The sequence below is a fragment of the Plectrocnemia conspersa genome, unplaced genomic scaffold (assembly GCF_051122295.1).
Source record: "Plectrocnemia conspersa isolate PC_06_02 unplaced genomic scaffold, ASM5112229v1 ptg000014l, whole genome shotgun sequence".
Classification (NCBI taxonomy): Eukaryota; Metazoa; Arthropoda; class Insecta; order Trichoptera; family Polycentropodidae; genus Plectrocnemia; species Plectrocnemia conspersa.
In genome coordinates, this window is record NW_028277178.1 from 30280806 (window position 1) to 30299922 (window position 19117).

The 19117-nt window shown below is 25.8% G+C and overlaps 1 protein-coding gene across 1 annotated transcript in view; it reads left to right on the forward strand.

Moving 5' to 3' along the window:
* The first annotated feature begins 1724 nt into the window (after positions 1-1724).
* Cad89D (cadherin 89D) overlaps positions 1725-19117 on the forward strand; it is a 65637-nt gene continuing 48244 nt past the window's right edge. The window contains exons 1-2 of the mRNA XM_088204079.1: positions 1725-1849; positions 4131-4302. Of these exons, the coding sequence (XP_088060205.1) occupies positions 4194-4302 (109 nt within the window). The 5' untranslated portion in view covers positions 1725-1849; positions 4131-4193. The remainder of the gene's footprint in view (positions 1850-4130; positions 4303-19117) is intronic.

Here is a 19117-nt window from a genome sequence, read left to right on the forward strand (position 1 = left end):
AGTTTTAATGTCCTCAAAAAAAATATATGTTCTTAATTTTCTTTCAATTTCGTTTTTACTATGAAATATTTTTTTTTATATGATTTTTTAACAGAATTACGATTTTTTAATGTTTTTTTAAATACCCGCTATTTTAAAACAAGATTATTCTGATCAACAAACTTCTGAGATATTTACGAGATAAATTTATAAAAAAATTGAATAACTTTGGCAGTAATCGTTTTCTCAATGTTTATTTATTCCTATAATACATTGACAAAAACATACTTTTCTAAATAAATGTGTTTTTTACTATAAAAGGATTTGATTTATTAAAATTTTTATTTAAAAAATTCTTTAACATAGCAACAATTTTTTTTTTAAATAGCCGCTATTTTGAAGCAAAATCAGTCTAGCTAGCTAACGAATTCAGTTCAGATATTTACAAAATATATTTAAAGAATATATTTTATGTCAATATAATTATAACTCTTGCATTTATCGTGTTCTTAAATTTCGTTATATTTAAAAAAAATGTAAAATAAAACAGTATATTTCAATTACTATTATAAAACGTCTTTGACCTTCTAAAGTATCTTAAGTTCTAACCAAAATAATTAAAAAAATATCAAATATTTTTTTGAATAGCGGTACGAATTCCTAAACATTTTAAAACAAGATTACGGATAAAGTTGACTAATGAATTTTATATTTTTAGTAGAAGTTTTATAGCAATTTTTAATCACAGGAGTTATTGTGGAAGCAAAATGCAAAAAAAATGGCAGAAAAAAATTATATACATTTTAGAATTTTCTCTCTAAGATTTTTGTAATAAAGTTCTGAACTATAAGTCGCATTGTTAGTTCCTTTGCCATGTGTAAGCTTCTTAAGAAATCTACCTAAAATTAAATGCAAAAATGTTGAATTACCACCATACTACCATTTTGAAACCTGATCAGGCTAACCAACAAATTCAGTATATTTTAAAATATACACAATATTAAAAAAAAAAATTATAAAACGATTTTTGCCATATTTTTTGTGTTAAAATTTATTTTTTATTAAAAAACGTTTTTTTTCACGAAATTTTTACACAGTTACAAATTAAATAATATTTTGATTATCAAGCTGACTAATGAGCTTATCCAAAATATTCCGAAAATATATTTTTAGAAGCAATTTTATAGCAATCTATAACTACGGTAATTAACGTGTTTTCAATAGTTTATATAAATAGCAAAAAATACAAAATAAAAAAATATTAAATATTTATATTAATTATTAAACATTTTTGCCCACTGAAATTTTTTATCTAAGATTTTTTATTGGAATTTCTACATTGAATGTCATGAATCGCTTTTCTATTTGTTAATTTCTTAATAAGAAATCTATATCAAATAAAATTTTAATAAAAAATTATAAAGTAAATAGTTTAATTCAATAATTGCTTTTATAGCATGTTATTAAAACACTAATAATAAGTATTCGGTGATATATCAATGCGATAGAAGACTTAGTGTTAAATTTATTATATAATTCATGGATGTCACATTACGTAGTATAAGCAGACATTGCTACTTACTTTCTTTTCTATGCACACATCGATCCGATCGAAAAATTATTACTGGATACCAGACCTGTTACCGCGGTTAACTTTGCCGGTAACTAACCGAAAGTGCGGTCAGTTATGATTCGCGCTCCGCCGTTAAAAGTCGCGCCGTCAGTTCTGCGTGCCAGTTACAAAGCGAAAATCGTAACTAGGAACTTAACTAACGAATAAATAATAATATAAATAAATAAGTGATGTTAAAAAATAAATTATACCTATAATAATAATAAATAATATTTATTAATTTGTGATTATTATGACGTAATTGAAATATAATTATTAAATTTATATGTGATCTTGTTGTACCTCAGGGTCCACATGTTTATCAGAGCGTCCAAAAGAGGATGGAATATGATTAATGGATAACCAAACTGATCTTTACTTTTTCTTTTAATTAAAACACTTGATGCACGAAAAAAGTTATTCGGACAATCGTTCCATTTACGTCCGTGTTTAGATTTACATATTCATCATATCAAGCGCTGTAATTAATTTTGTGCTTAAAATACACCTTGTACATTTTCTCTTTTTTTATTTATAAACATGTTCATCGTTCCAGTTTTTTTTTATATTAGCTCATATTTTCATAACAAAAATTATCGAATACCTTTGATTGTATTGTAGTGAAGTTAAATGTTATATCTAGGATCTGGGTTTGTTTTGAATGCTTAGAAACTGTAACGCAAAGTAATTTTAAAAGTAACACCACATAAACATTGGAGTACTGTCAGTGTGAATAGTAATAAAAAGTGCTACTAACTTCTCTTTAACTGTTGAGAGATTCTTATGAATAATTCAATCAGAATAAGTAACGCTACTCGCTCGCGCCATAATAACAAACGCTTTTGCGTTTATTGCGATTTCAAGATGTTTCTCTGGAAGTGAATCTTACCTTAGTATAAATCACACGAAAAGTTACTCAACTCGCGTTTTTTGAACTGTAAATCTCTAGATCGCACAGATAAACGCCCGACGGCTTAATTAGTGTAATTGTTTAAATTTTGGCTATTACGGCGCAGTACCGCTACGACGATGCGCGCAAGTTAAAAAAAATTAACAAGTCTGTGTTACTGGGTTAAATTTTACGATACTAAAATGTGAAACGCGTCCTTGGATGTATGAATTCGGTCACTATAGTAAAATGTTTAAACGGTGGATTAGTAACATCCTTAATTATCAATTTGGGACGATTGAACGCATTGATAAAAATGCGCGTAAAAAATAATTCTTGTTTTATTTTAAGTCAAATATTTAATTTGTTAAGAACCAAATCAGCTTAATATTTAATAATTTTACTATACAATATATTTTACTTAACTACGTGTTTATAGCCGGTAAAAAATAAATATTTTAATTCCTTTAAAATATTTTTTGATTTTTTTTAAAACAGCTTTTCATTACATATAATTATAATTAACCATATGCAATTCAAGCGCAAAATTATTAAGAGGGTATTAAATAACTATGTTACATACTGTCTGTTTTTATATAATACAAAATTATTAATAACAACTCAATATTCAACAGTCTGCATTATTATATACAATTCTATTGCATCTATTTTTTTTATATATATAAACAGCTTAAGAAAAAATAAGAATAAAGAAAAATACCTTAAAATTGAACTATAAATATTGATGGTTTATATAATTTTTTATAATTACTAAGATATAATACAAATTAAGGAAAGATACAACGTAAAAAAATACGTCAAATATTTTAGGCGAAATATGATAAGTTACTTAAATTAACTTTTTACTTTATAAATATATAGTATATTAAATCAGCAAAATTTATACGGATTGAAAAAAAATTATAATCTATTTTTATTAAAATAATCATATTTTAATATAGTAAAATAAAATACAAACATGAGCTTAAAAATTAGCAGAAAATTCAGAGATATTTACAATGTATATAAAAGGCTTAGATTGTTCATCTTTTGTATTATATAATATATAGCTATAAAATTTTCATTAAATATTATAATTATTTTAATATTATTATTTTGTAATAAAATAATTAAATTATTAAAATTATTTTTATTAGAAGCTCTCGCATCATAACAAATAATATTAATATAATTAGTAATTTATTCATAATTATTCAATTTTAATAATTATGTAATAAATTATTATTTTCATTTCCCATATTGTATTTACCAAAGAAAGTCAATCGACTCAGAGGCAAGTAACTCTTGTCTACAATACTATAATAGTAACCGTGTCCAAACCGCATTAGGAAAGTTGCTATCTGCCAAGTTTACTGTAAAATTTATGAGATTATGGCACCGTTGATTTCTTCAAAACTATTTCAACCACTCGATTCAATTTGCCACACCATTAACACTCCCGGCAATTAGATGATATGAGATTTTTTCGTGCATCAAGAATAGCAATTTACGATTGAAAACCAAAACAATTTAACGCCGAGCGATTTTCACATCCTTATTCGGAAGAAGGCCGTATTAATATAATGAACGACCTTTGATTGTGGCTGTGTAGCCATTATTTTAATACATAATGGACGCCTATTTTTTCAGTGCTAATTGACAAGCTTAGTTGTGTTTAAATAATCGAGAAATGGACAATGCTAAGTTAAAAAAATGTTCGGAAGAAGAATGCAAAACGTTAATAGGACATCGTCAAAGATGAGGTTGTTCAAATTTAGCATCGTATTCCTCATTTTCTGCACAAATCTACCGGATACAAATGGTAAGTGGTAAAACATATTTTTAATATGAATCGAAGGAACAATGGATTAAACGATAGACGATTGTGATTTGGGAAGAGCGGGCGTGTATGCGATAGAAAATTCTCACAATTATGAAATAACATTCAGCTACTTTGCATGCAATTTTATTATACTTGAATGAAATAATGCTTGATATTCAATGAAACAGTAAATATTAAAAAATACCGTTCTTAATTATAGATAAAGCTTTAAAACACGCCTTATGCGATAATTAATTATCGCAGTATGCTGACGTGTTGGTTTAATGTGATTTATGATTTAATGTGAGTGATAGGTGAAATTACAATGAGATTATATAATTTTATGTTACATATATGACAATTAAAATAATTTAACATAATCCATTTTGCTAATTAAATAGATACTTAGCATATACAAATAAGTAGAAAAGTATATTTTTGTGTTTAATGGTAATTATCATTCATAAATAATGTATTTTTTACTAATGTGTATTAAAGCTATGTAAGCACTTTTTATAATACATATTTTTACCTTTATACAAAACTCCCTAAAAAGCTTATTTCTGTAACTCAGTAATTACTATTATTTTGGGAATATATTTATTTATCTATTGTATATTGATATTTTATTCCTAAATCTGTTTTAAATTATTATATAGATTAATTTGGATTATAAAGGTTATATAGACTGATATTTGTGTTTTTAATAATAGTTAACTTCGGACTGTTTTTAACACGTTTTTAAAGTTTTCATGTAAGGGCCTTGATTGCTCTTTGTTTAATGCCAAAAAATACACTTTTACTTGATTGGGGATTATCAAGAGAAATTTGCTCTTAAAAAATAAATTAAATATTGTATTAATTTCTTATTTTATAAAAGAGCTTCATATTGAATGAATTTCTTATGAAAAAAAGGCGGAAAAAAGAAACAGCTGCTTAAAAAAATATTTGTGCAATTAAAAATAGATATGTCCGACAATAAGATAGTTTAAAAATTAAATCTTGTGTTTTCGTATTTATGGATAAGCCTTGAAGTAAACCATATAACTTAGGGGATGAAATAATCATATTTCATACTAAAATTGAGACATAAAAAATGAATAAAAAAGGTCTGGACCTCATAATTAACTAGCAAAAAATGAATTGTCTGATCACTACAGCCTACACAATTACAGCCATTTGTCTAAAATACTAGAGACAAAAAATATGTTTTTTTTAAATCATGACTAAGAAAAACAGTGGCTATATCACGTAAAAAAGGCGATTTCAACCTCTAAATCCAGACTGAATCTTAAAAATTATTTTCTTTGTGTATGGTGGAATTCCAAAGGCAATATTTATTTTAAAGGTTAAAACAAGGTAAAACAATAATCGTTTAAATGTATAGTAAACCTTAAACTCGATTGAGTATTGCATTAAATAAAATAGAGACCATCTCAAGTGAATAAGCAAAAATGTAATATCCAACATACCACTGCTATAATAGATTGAATGGGGTTAAAATCTGGAACTTTCGTGGGAAAGTTTTATTGCAGCCTCCGTATTCAACGGACTTAATTCTTTTAATGCAACATTTTTTAAGGATAAAATATTCAATTAACAATAATAAGTGAAATCAGCTCTTTTTATTATTTTAATTCTAAACCAAAAAAATAATACAAAAAGGGCACAAGTATTGCATTTAAAATATGAAAAAATGTTGTGTAGAACAATTAAAATTATATTTTATAGAAAAAAAAAAATTAAAAATACTGAAAAATTCTAGCTGAGGTTTATTGCTAAAAACGATATTACTTATTAGTATATATTAAAAATACGTTTGCGATATTTAACAAATAAATTTATTAAAAAAAAATTAAGTGTATCAGTTTTACCTTACAAAAATACCCTTTTTAAATATTGGTAAAACTTATCGTTCGTAAAAAGCTCTGTTTTATTAAGAAGTATAAGAATGTAATTAAATTTAATTAACCTAAAACCAAGTTTTTGGCTTTAAGTTTGGATTAAAAATATTTAAATAAAAAAAAATATTTCAACAAAATTAAATATTTTTTAATAACATAATAATGTAAAGTATTTATTACTTAAATATTGTTTTGTAGGCGATTTTATTTTTTATTGTTAAAAATAATGTTATTTATCTTATATTTTTATTATTTAAATATTATTCTTTCTTTAACATGTCTATTATTTTTTTGTAATCCACAATTTGAATAAAAGATAAAATTGCTAATAACACACAGACATAAAAAACATCATATACGTATTAAGAGCATCAGCCTTAAAAATAAATTACGAAATTAAAGTAAAACCTAAATCTGCAAATTATTGCAGTAGTTCTATACGATACTAAAAATGTAATTTTTATTTTTTAAAACCAAGCAGTTAAGAGCGTTAACTCTTCTAAAAGTCTCAAAATGGCTCGTGTGGGGGTCCGATCGAACTGATACATAGCTTGTTTTGAAGCAAAAAACTATTTTTTTAAAATTTTATTTAGATGTAGTTTAGGCTTCTAAACGTTTCATGTATAGCGATCTTTTTGTTTAAATTTAAACCTACTGAGTTATGGGTATTTGAATTTTTATACTTGTCGCCATTTTGCAAAAAATTGACACATTAGATTTTGTAACAAACATATACAGGTTGCTTAAGAATTCTATACTGTCACAAAAATTGCAATTTAAATATGTATAAATAAGCTCACACTGACCTTAACTATATTGCAAGTTTTATAAGCGTATGTATAGTGGTTCGATCGACTCGTAACACTAAACGTGTTTTGGAAAAAAAAACTTTTTTTTTTTAATTTTTAATTTTTTTAAACAGTATCATAAGTATATTCGAAAGCTGTATTTTGTGTCAAAAATTTAAGTCTAAATATTTGAAAGGAACCAAATATTAGCGTTAACTTTATGCCAAGTCGCATAAAAGCTCGTATGGGGGCCCGGTCAATTTACCATAAGACTCGTTTTTTATTAAAAAAAAAGAATTAAAAATTGTATTTAAATGCAAATCAAGCTTCTAAACACTTTTACCATACGACATTTTTCAGTAGAATTTTATTTTGCAAAGTTATGACACTTTTAATTTTTACATTGGCCGCCATTTTGTAAAAAATATATATATATTTTTTTTAATACAGAACGTCTCAAAATAGCTCGTATGGGAGTCCGATCGAACTGATATATCGCTTGTTTTGAAGCAAAAAACAATAGAATGCTATAGAATAAATTGCAATAGAATGAATTGTACTAAAAGTAGATTTTTAATAATTCAATCGATTAGAAAGAATAATTATTAAGAGCGGTTTTAAATTATTGTGGTAAAAAAATTAATAGCCTTCGAAGCAAAAAAAATACTATCTATATTTTGAAGAATCCTTATAATATTTTAAACGCAAATTAAGATAATTCACGGATTTTAAGAGGTATATTAAATTTTTAAATAATTAAAAAAAAAACAGTAAAAAATAATATAATACAACTAGAATCCGCGTAGAAGTCTTTGTGGCAAAAATATTGTTGTACATGGTTATTATAGGCTATGAGAGCTCCACCAAAACTAAAATTATTCCATTGAAATTTTTGTTTTAAACATATTTTATATAATTTTTAAGATCCGCGTAAAACATAAATTCTTCATTGTAATACTAAAAAAAGCTCCCATTGTCGAAAAGGGAGACAATAGACAATTACGATACAAGATCGTAACAAGTTTGTAGTAGAGAATCATAACCAATAAAAAATAATTATTATGGCTGAATCAAGTAGTGCTTCGTTGGTATTTATTTTATTGTATTTTTTATGCACAACTTTATCTCCCTGGCTATATTTTTATATGACACATGAGAACAATCCGTTTTTTTTAATTCACCATGCAAAACGATGATTATAATTACATCAGAGCACCAACATTCGGTTATCGCGTGTTTCTTAAATAAAAATTGTAAAAATATAAAATAAACGGTACTAATGCTGTCATTAAGTTGTTGTTGGATAAAGACGTATGATTTTAGACGCTTCGAAATATTGACTATGATTATTAATAATCCTATATTGTCGTAAATGCTCTACTTTACACGACATTTGTCTCGTCATTGTATGAAAATTAACCACTGCAATGTGACGTATATTGTAATTGAGCAAGAAGAAAAAGCGGTGTTAATAATTTACAATGTAATGCAATAAGATTCAATATTTGCAATTAATTTAAGAAAAAAATAAAAACAACGTATTTTTAAACACAAAATAGATAGTTATGATATTATTATTTAAAACGTGTTAGGCTCTTCATGTGTGAAGTTTCTATTATATTAGGAATTTTAGGTTAATAATGCAATTATGTAGCGAGTTTGATGCTTCTCCGTTAATATTCATTGCCCACAAACACGCACCTGTTTTTTGTAATAATTTAAAGCACTTTAATATTCATTAAAAAGCGTTTTATTATATTAGATATATTTATTGAACAAACAGTTTCAATTATTTTTTAAATAAAACAGTACTTGCAAAGTTAAGATAAATCAATTTTATATACTATGTACTTAAAAATCGATTGTTTATGTGATGCTGAATAGCTTTTGATATTTAAAAAAAATAATTAAACTAATAAAAGTTTATTAAATAATAAAATAATTATTAAATAATGAAAGAAGCTGAAAAATTATTTATGAGTGATAATTCATTATTAAAAATGTTGAATGTCTATAAAAAGATAAAGAGTATAAAAATACTATAATAAACTGTCGGTTATGTTAGCTGTTTTTTTTATTTTTTTGTGTTATTTATGATCATTACTAATAAATAAAAATTTAATTTATCAGAAAATTGTTTCTTAAATAATTTAAAAAAATATTTCTTTATCCAGATGTTATAATTTGTAAGAGTCAGTGACGTCCCATTATTAGCTTTCTCACGTGATGTTAAGAAATAATAATTACGTTTCATCATATATTATTAAATGTAAATATATATGAAAAATCACACGTGACATGACGTTCACGGAAAGACAATGGTTCTCAACAATCATGCGTATCGCACACGATTTAATTGCATTCCATCTTAGCAGTTCGTTCCATGCAAGATGCAATGAACTTGACATCGCATCGGTTGTATGCAGCAGTCACTGCACTTTGCTATTTTTTTCTGTACATTATCTGTTTCTAATCACTTAGCGAGAATCAGTGGCAACTTACACGCAATGTGACCATCAGGAAATGTTTGCTAAGTAAAATAAAATGCATAATACAATATTCAAACAGCAATTAAACACAATTTTACACTTGACCACCATCAACGGATCAGATGCTTAGATAATAATATAGGATTAAAATAATTATTTCTAAAAATAAATATACGTAAAAGTAAATTTTTTTAAATAAATTTTATTTATAATATTTTTTTAGTTTCCCGTTTTAAGTATTATCTAAATAGCATATTAAATTAATCTTGTTACAATTTGAGGAAAATATGTATGCATTATTTCACTGACACTAAACTTGACTACAATGAAATACTACAAATATAAAAAAAAAATTGTATAGAAAATTATGCTCTGATTTGTACTTGTCATACTTTTTTGCATTGTATGTAATATTTTTGTTACTCTAATATATTATTAATATATACTTTTAAGTTATAATATATTCTGAGTCTATATTATTCAAAGTGTTGCGTCATATTAGAGAGTAAGCTTATTTAATAGAGATTTAGTGTGACTGCTTTGCTGGAACAAATCAGACAATCAAAGTGGAAAAGATTATTTTTCTCGGGTATCTAAAGGTCGTCATAGCCAATTTTGCGTTACTCTGCTTAGTGCGAGTTGAGTTAAACCCTAGTTACTCTAAATCAAAAGTGAGTTAGTAGTTATATGGTAAAGTTCTGAGTAGAAAGTATCAACGTATCGAAGCCTTGCCTTAAGTTTTGATTATAGTCCTTAAGGTAGTGATTTAGTTGTAAGCATCTGCTCTATCAATAACAAATTTAGAGATAACGGAAACATGAACGTTACAGTTAAACCTCACAAGATGACGGCAGCTTGTTTTAAGAATTTATCAAAAATATTTACAGAATAATTTAAATGTTTTTTTGCGTATTCTGGCAAAAAAATAAAAAAATGGGACTAATAATGTTTAAGAAAAAACTACTGATTTATATAAGTTGTGTTTAATTTTCTCAAAAATGTCCCTCTTTGTCTTAACGTTTAAAGTCCTAAATGCTTTTCGACTGTTTAAATAGTCCAATTATTAAATAAAGGGATACTGAATTAATATATCTGATAAAATGAAATGTTTCTTACTTTTTTACCACTAAGTTACTGAAACTACTCTGATTTTTGGTAAATTCGAAAGGAACTATTAGTTTAATTTAATTTAATTTATTGCAGAGGTAATTTTGACGCAACATTATTAAAATCTAATTAAATTGAGCTAATAGATTAATTATTACACTACATTAACAAAAAACAGTATTATTTTTTTATGAAAGTTTTAAGCATATTTAGAAGATTTTACTTGTAAAATATGTCAATTTTTCTAATTCGAAAATTGGTAAATAATATGTTTATCATTTTAAATCATAAAAATGCATAAAAAAGTAATTTTTAATACGCAGCTAAACCAAAAGTGTTAAAAAATTATTAAAATAAAGCACAATATCTGAAAGCGTTTTTTTATGCTTTTTATAAACTGTAATTTATTTATTTAAATAAGTAATAATCTATTTGAGTAAACAAAAATTAAAAACCATTAACCACTTAGTTTAATGGCATATTTACCGGGTCTTTTATAACTAATTTAAATGTAAAATATAAAAAAAATAATTCAAAAACTTAGCTAATAGACTAGATACAACATTGCTTAATATTTTTAACAAAGAATATTATGAAATTTCAAACTAGAAATTATGATATACTTTTTATTTTGTAAATTTGTAAATATAAAATAAAACATATATAATTAGGATTAGGTGAAGTTTACCAAAAAATATTATTTTATGATTTATAGAATATGTAATATAAATATGGTAAGTAAAGATTTTTAAGAAGGTTTCAAATAACCAGATAGCAGATTCCAATCGAAATATGTACAATAAATCTACTGTTACAAACAGATTTGAACCTAATTATGAAATTTGCTGTTAAAACACAGATTACCGAGTTTTATTTGTAATTTTTCAAAGAATATACATTATAATTTAAGAAGAGCAATATGTACAAAGTAAAATTTTTTTGTTAAGCACCAAATATTTTTTTATAGTTTATGAATCGACACATAAACCCAAAATAAACTGAAGTTCCGGCGTTTTTTTTATTTTTAGCAAACCTTTTATTTTGAAAAAAACCTACAGCTTCTTAACTTCATTTTTATTTTACTTTTCTAGTCTGCAACTCAAGTTTTTGTCTTTAAAAAAGCCATTTTCCTAATTAACTTTAAATTAATTATTCTCGATACCAATCATGTTTTTTTAGAATGGAAAAAAATATTATGATTTAAGAACTTAAAAATTAGTTAATTAACGTTCGGTTAACGAGCTAAGTAATATATCTAAAACAGTCATAAGTTTTTTTAACAACCTTATTTCTAAAAAATTACTACTTCCTAATTTAATTCTGATATAACTTTTCCGGTCTGTCATTTATATTTATGTCTTCATCAAAACCAGTTTTTTGCTATGTTTTGGATAATATTGCTTAGTAATGATTTAAATAACCTAGTTTCTGAACATTTTTTTTAAATGTCAAGGAATATCAAATTATTTTTTATCTTTAGCATAGCCAAATATTCAAAGATTAAAACTGTGCGATTGCACTTAAATACGTTAAAAAAAGCAACAGCTACATATCTGAATTATTTTCTAACTTAGAAATGCGAAATCTTTAAGATCGTCATGAGATCAATACATAAATTATTTTTGCAACATTTTTTTGTGGATAAGAATAAAGCCTAAAATTATAAGTGAATTCATTATGTTTAATTAAACAAAACTTTTGTAAAAATTTCAATGCTCTTTTTCTTTATGTAAAATATTATTAATATCATAAAAATTACTTGAATATCTTTATCAATGAATAAAAAATACAATGCAAATATTTTCAACTTGTATAGTGTTGTTTATCTGACCTTTCGCAGAGTTTCCCGACACAAAGGTGGAAAAATATCGTTCTTCGGATTATCAGTGTCATAATCAGACGTCGGCCACGCGAGCTTCTCGTTTTGCTCGGTTCGATTTAAATAGAACACATAATATCTTGACAGATCACATAACAATAAGGAGAAATCTCTGCACATGGTCCGTTTCTCACCATGGCTCACAATGGGCCAGAAAAGATCTTCTAGTTCAAACATTTGCCGACTTGCTTAGCACGCCATCGGCTATCGCAAAAGTAGGCGATTCATTTAGGTCAGACTCATGGAAGATTTTTCTCAAGGACGACATATTCAATGTCAAATTCATAATTTCTTAATCATCACGAAGAAAATGATAATAAAAAACATCTATTATGTTGAAAAAGTGTTAAGTAAAAAATCTCTCTTCAATTACTTAAAAAACTAACCTCGATCGTGTCAAACGTTTAAAAACAACACAATTTTCCATTGGACACTTGAAACAGAGACATTTCCAACCGTGAAAATTGCTGTTAGGCCTGTCATAAAACTCGTATCCAATTTTAGGAATTTTCTCACACTTTCTAACAGCAATGTTGAATACCTGACAAGTTTTCTGCGCGTTATTTTTATTTATATTTTTATCATTAAATCAGAAGCCGCCGAAATTTATTGATTAGGTACACCGGACGAGCGTAAACAACTTATCAAGTCATAAAAGGAATTCGTAACGCTGATGAATGATCTTGCCATAACATAAAAAATAATAACAAACATATAAAATAGAAAGTCATATTTTGACTGTTGTAATGTCGATCGCTTAATTATTTATTTAGCTATATGGCGGTATGGAACATTAATGTTTCTTTAGAAATATGACAATCTTTATGATTGTCAAATAAAACATAAAGCTTTCTGCTACTCAATAAGGAAGTGAAAGCGAAAACGTTTAACGTGTGCATCTCGATGTTCCATTGTCGCAATTCTTCCTAGAAGCTGAGATATTTTAATAGTTAAGAAAGCACTGTCACACAATGGACATTATCCAACTGCATTTAGGTGTACCTGTAGTCTAATTTGTTTTTTAATTATTATATAATGACATCAGAATTTAATACTGTATTATTTATTTATTATGGCCAAAATTAGGCGGCACTCTAGTAACACTAACGTATAGCGTAGGAGGGCAGCACATTATTGGCCAGACCATGACGACCAGCGGTGCCTCGTCCGCCGATTACTCATAGCATACAATTAAACATGTAACTAAATTGCAAACTTTCAATTAAATTAAATTTACTATTTTTTTTAAATTTAAAAGTTTATCTTTATTTATGTCGCGTTACAGAAAACATACAAATTAACTATTTATAAATCATTAAGCTGCAGGACAATATTTTTTCAGTCTTTGATCGTAATTCAGCTACAGATAAAATATATAAAAAAAATCTCTCTACCGCTTATTTAAGCTTAGCATTAATCTTATAACATTTTTTTTTATTTTTTTTAACTTAAGAATCGAATAAAATGTAGCTATTTTTTTTCAATTTTTTTTTATTGAATGTAAACGTTTTCTACTCCTTTGACTTTGCATTGAGGTACACTCACATATCATATCAGAATCAGTTACTTTTTAACAATTTACTATAAATATTACTTTACATTTTTATTTTTTATTAAGACGATTCACTAAGCGTGAAACTAAGTTTTGTCGCGACTTATATTAAAAGCATAATAACACTTATTTGCGACTTGCTAAGAAAAAGTAATTGTCACACTGGCATTATACAACTACACGTGCCGGTCGCTTGTTTGGGCGGATTAAGACCAGTTGAAAATACACCTTGAAAATAAACATAAACAAAGCTAATAATAAATAACGCGGTACAGTTATTTTCTTGCTAAGAACAAGTATTTGTCATGCTGGCATTATATAAGCGCATGTACCTTTCGCATGTTTAGGTGGATCAAGACCAATTGCAAATACACCTAAACAATGAATTGCGATACCATAGCCAATGTATATTTTCAACTTCATAAAAGTGAGCATTATACAAGCGCACGTGCCGATCGCCAATTTTGGCAGATTATGACCACTCATATGCCCTAAAAAAGAATAACGATGGCTCAGTATTTAATTATTGCTACTGCAATTTCGGTTTTAGACACTAAAATGTAGTTAAAAATTTGTTAAATATAAGGAAATTAAATTTGTAATATAATGTTTTTATGTATTCCAGCATATAATTTTTTTGGTATACACTTTTTTATATGAAATTAATTTATTAATTATACATAAATTATAATTTTCCAAACTTTAAATCACGAAGGTTGATTAACCTGATTTGTTTAATAAGTGTTTGATAATTTCTAAAATACCATACATATTCTTAATAAAAAAAGCTCATAAAATATATTTAATCAGTTTAATAATATAGCTAGGCGTAGCCGTGAAAAAATATTTAATTAAAGCATAAAAACAATTACAACAGTATATTATATAAATCACTACAATAACGAAAAATGATGAGAGTTTTTTTACTGATTTTTTTACTCAACTAATATTTTACATTTAACTTTTTGTACTTTAATACTAAAAAAATAATATTAAGAGGGCAAATCTTGCGATTTAATAAATTAAATATGTACCATATATTCTAATATAAAAATATATATACAAGAATTGGGTCATTGGCAAAATTTTACTTGAAACTATTTTTTTTAATAATTTATAAATGAACACAAATATTTTTATAACGTACATAGTTTGCTTCAATGTGTAATTTACGATTTGATCTTCAAAGGCACCACCATGAAATTTTCATTACAAAGGCATCGTGTATTTACAATTATTATTTATACAAGATACAGTTACTGAATAATATGCTAATAAAATTGTAACATACACGTGTTTTTTAATATGTGAAATATTTTTATAGTGATTCGAACCTCATATTTTATCAAATTTTTGCAAAAAAATAATAAATAGACGCCTATTTTAAATAAATAAAGTATTTTTTCTATTGCATAAGATAATGTATTTTTAATTTATTCTTTATGATATGCTCTTTCATTATACAACATTTATATGATTTGAATACGTCCCTTAGTTATCGTTTAAGGTCACGAGTAGCGCTTTTCGCCATTAATCACCTTCTCGCATATTAATTTCACATTATGAAGTCGTCTGCATAAGGAGCGAAACAATAGCCAAGTCGCAAAACGGTACCTATCGTCCCACGGTAACGGGCGAAATTATACTGGTATATCACGAATTTTGGAATTGTTTAAAAATTCAAATCAGTGCCAAACACCCGCTAGGGGTACACCACTAATTGCCAAGACGGTCGTGTCGCTCACATGGTATCGAACAGTTTGAGAACCAGGCAGTACACAGTACTTCCATTAGGCACGCGTAAACCGTTATTTATTCTTTCCTTACTGTTACTTCGATTACTTAAAACATATTCACCATTTCTATGCAACCTTTATGGACATCATAAAAATAATTGTATTCCTAAATTAACATGATGTTGCGTAATAAACCTGAGCGTTTTTATAATCAGAAATCGTGTTAAAACAATACTGTTTCTTTCTAGTTTGTTATGTCTTGCAATTATGCAAGGCGAAGTTAATTATACGAAAGACGGCATATGGTAAATGTTCCGTGAGTTGTAAAAAGTCACTCATCCATTTGCTCAAATCATGTGAACGTTTAAATATTTTATAATAACTTATATAATGTAAATTGCTTTACATTAATTATCATATGCAAATTATTAGTAGATTAACTACAAAAAAAAATAGAAAAAATATAGCTAAACTGTTAGGAACCAATCAGCAATGACAAAGTCTATAAAATATTTATAAAGCATTTATTTTGAAATCGATTTCTTGGGTCGGAATTTATATTAGTTATATGGAATTCACATTAAATGGTTAGCATTTAAAGTGGAGATTAAAATGCTAAGAAATATTTTGACAGCTAGTCAGAATCAATTTTTTAGTCAGTATTTAAATTATTTGATCGTTATTTTAACCTCAAGGTCAGTTTTATGATGCCAGGTTGTCAGAATAATAATATATGGTCATTATCAAAGTGTTTTAGAGGCATTGTAGTTGATTTAAATTATTCATTAAATCTAACGGTAATCTATAAAGTTTATTAATATCAAGGAATATATTTTTGGGTATACTTTTATTAAAAAAATATTATCGACTAATCTCAGGTCACCCTAAAACAAGCAGTTAGTCGGTCAAAATGTTAATTGATTAAAATACACTTATGTGTCATATTAAATGTAAATTTAGCTCAAATCACTACAATATTGTAACTTTTTATTTATGTTATACTTAATATACATAAAAGTAAATAAATCTCAAAATATAATAAATTAAAATATTTTTAGATTTACTAAATAGGATCAACATAATTAATTTTAATAATCACATATGTAGGAAAACCAGTTAAATAAATACTAATATTAAAAAAAAAATTGAATCAATATAAATCAATCACTTCATTGTATCCTTAAATCAGTTATACAGTGGTTAGGTATAATTTCGAAGTAAGATTCAGCTTTTTTTTAACTTTAAAGATCGACATTTATTTATTCTAAATTTTAATATAAGCTACATGCTTTCCACTAAATAAAAATTATTCAATGTATGCTTATGCTTGTTTTACTATTAAAAACCCATATAATTAATAAGTTTTCCTTGGCGTGTGCTTACATTATGAATTTCGTTATAATTACAAATACTTTATTCAGTATAATTAACATAACACTAAGATATAAAATGCCTTAACCATTAAATTTTAAAATTTAAAATAGCACAGTAGGCTTAGAAATAGCAACATGAATGACATGTGCAAATGTTACGTCGCTACTCTTCAACACATCAGTGTTATTGTGACAGAGAGACACATGTGTATTCTGTCTTATAGTATATTATAGATTGCCAAATTGAAACATCACATGCGATTGTCTTTTTGGATTAATATTTTAGGTCTTCAGATATAGATTTATTTAACATAGATTTTTTAATCTAAATTAGAAAGAATATAAGTTTACTAATTAATCTGTAATTTATTTTTGATTTAAAGCAACACAATTAAAACTCTAATCCAAATAATTTAATATTGGAATGGCGAATATTATCACCCGTTTTACAACTACTTAATACCGTCAATACCGGTATTGGGTCAAAAATCGACCTTTGGTACTACCGGTGTAACAAAATTAATTACCGGTAGTACCAAAAAAATTTTTTTTTTCAATTCCGTACATTTTAAGTGCTGAAAACGATAGCTTCATGGCATAGAACTACAAAAAATTGTTTGAAAGCAAAAGCAGAGAATAAAATATTTTATATTGAAAAAGATCAACTTAAGTAAAGTTTTCGGCGTAGGATATCATTGTAAAAATTATGCAGTATTTACGTATACGAGAGATATATCTTTCAAAAATAAAAATTAGCAAGAAACTCTAACATAAATATAAAATATTCATAAATTAAAATAGGATTATTTAAACAAATTATATCAATTTTTCTGAAAAAAAAATATGTCGCAATTTAAATAATCAGATTTACAATTTTTATACGCACTATTTTTCTCATAAGGTTCTTTCGGAAAATCGTAACTGACCAAAAATAATGAGTAATATACCAATATGTTTATATTTTATTAGAATAAATTGCCGAGTGGTGCTCTGGACCCTTACATAAAAATTTAGACTTATTGTTCTAAAAATAAAAAAATTTGGCGCCCATATTTTTAAAAATATTTTTTCTGACAAATAGTAAATATATGAAAGTGAAAAAATAAATAGCACAAAAAGGTTGACGTTCACAGTCATAATATTGTATATATCAGTAATTGAAGACAACACAATAATGAATCAGCGTATAAAATATTTTTAGAAGAACCTGAATGTAAGGAAGAAAATTGTTTGATACACGAAACATGCATAAACAGAAGGACAATTGGTCATAAATGTCGCAACTTTAGTCGAAATTAGACCTGATAGCTTAATATATTTCCAAAAAGATATAGAAGTGACAATAGTTACTATATCTTTATTTAATATCTTTAAATAAAAGGTTTAGACTTTTGAATCAATAGATTTTTTTGCAAAATTTGCAAACATTTAAAAACATTTAACGATCTATAACAGCATAAAGCAATAAAACATTAATTTGGATTTTGAATAAATAAACATTATTTTTGGTCTTATTTTATAACTAATTAAAAAAATATAATTATGTCAATACCGGTATTGACTGTTTTCTCTCGCGGTTATACTATATACTCGATATTTTAACATAATATTTGTACAAATATTCGTTTATATTTATAATAATGTTTTAAGTTCAGTTTTATTTAATCTATAAACTTACTTTAAAAATGTAGCTTATAAATTTATTTACTTATAAAATAAATGCTTTACTACCATGATTAAAAAAAAAATAAAGTGGGCGGGCAAAATTGTTTTACATTAGATTCGGAAATTTTTTTTGCATTTTTTTTGTATGCAGATATCTAACTAGTTTTCACGGACATTTTCAAACAGAATTTTCTAATCTTGTGGTTGTATTAACAAGACAGGTGTTTATCCTAATGCGCTACAATTAGATTTTAATCCGAAAATTCAACTATTAGAATACCGAATATTTTTTATTTTTTTGTTTTAAAATTTTGACGGACGG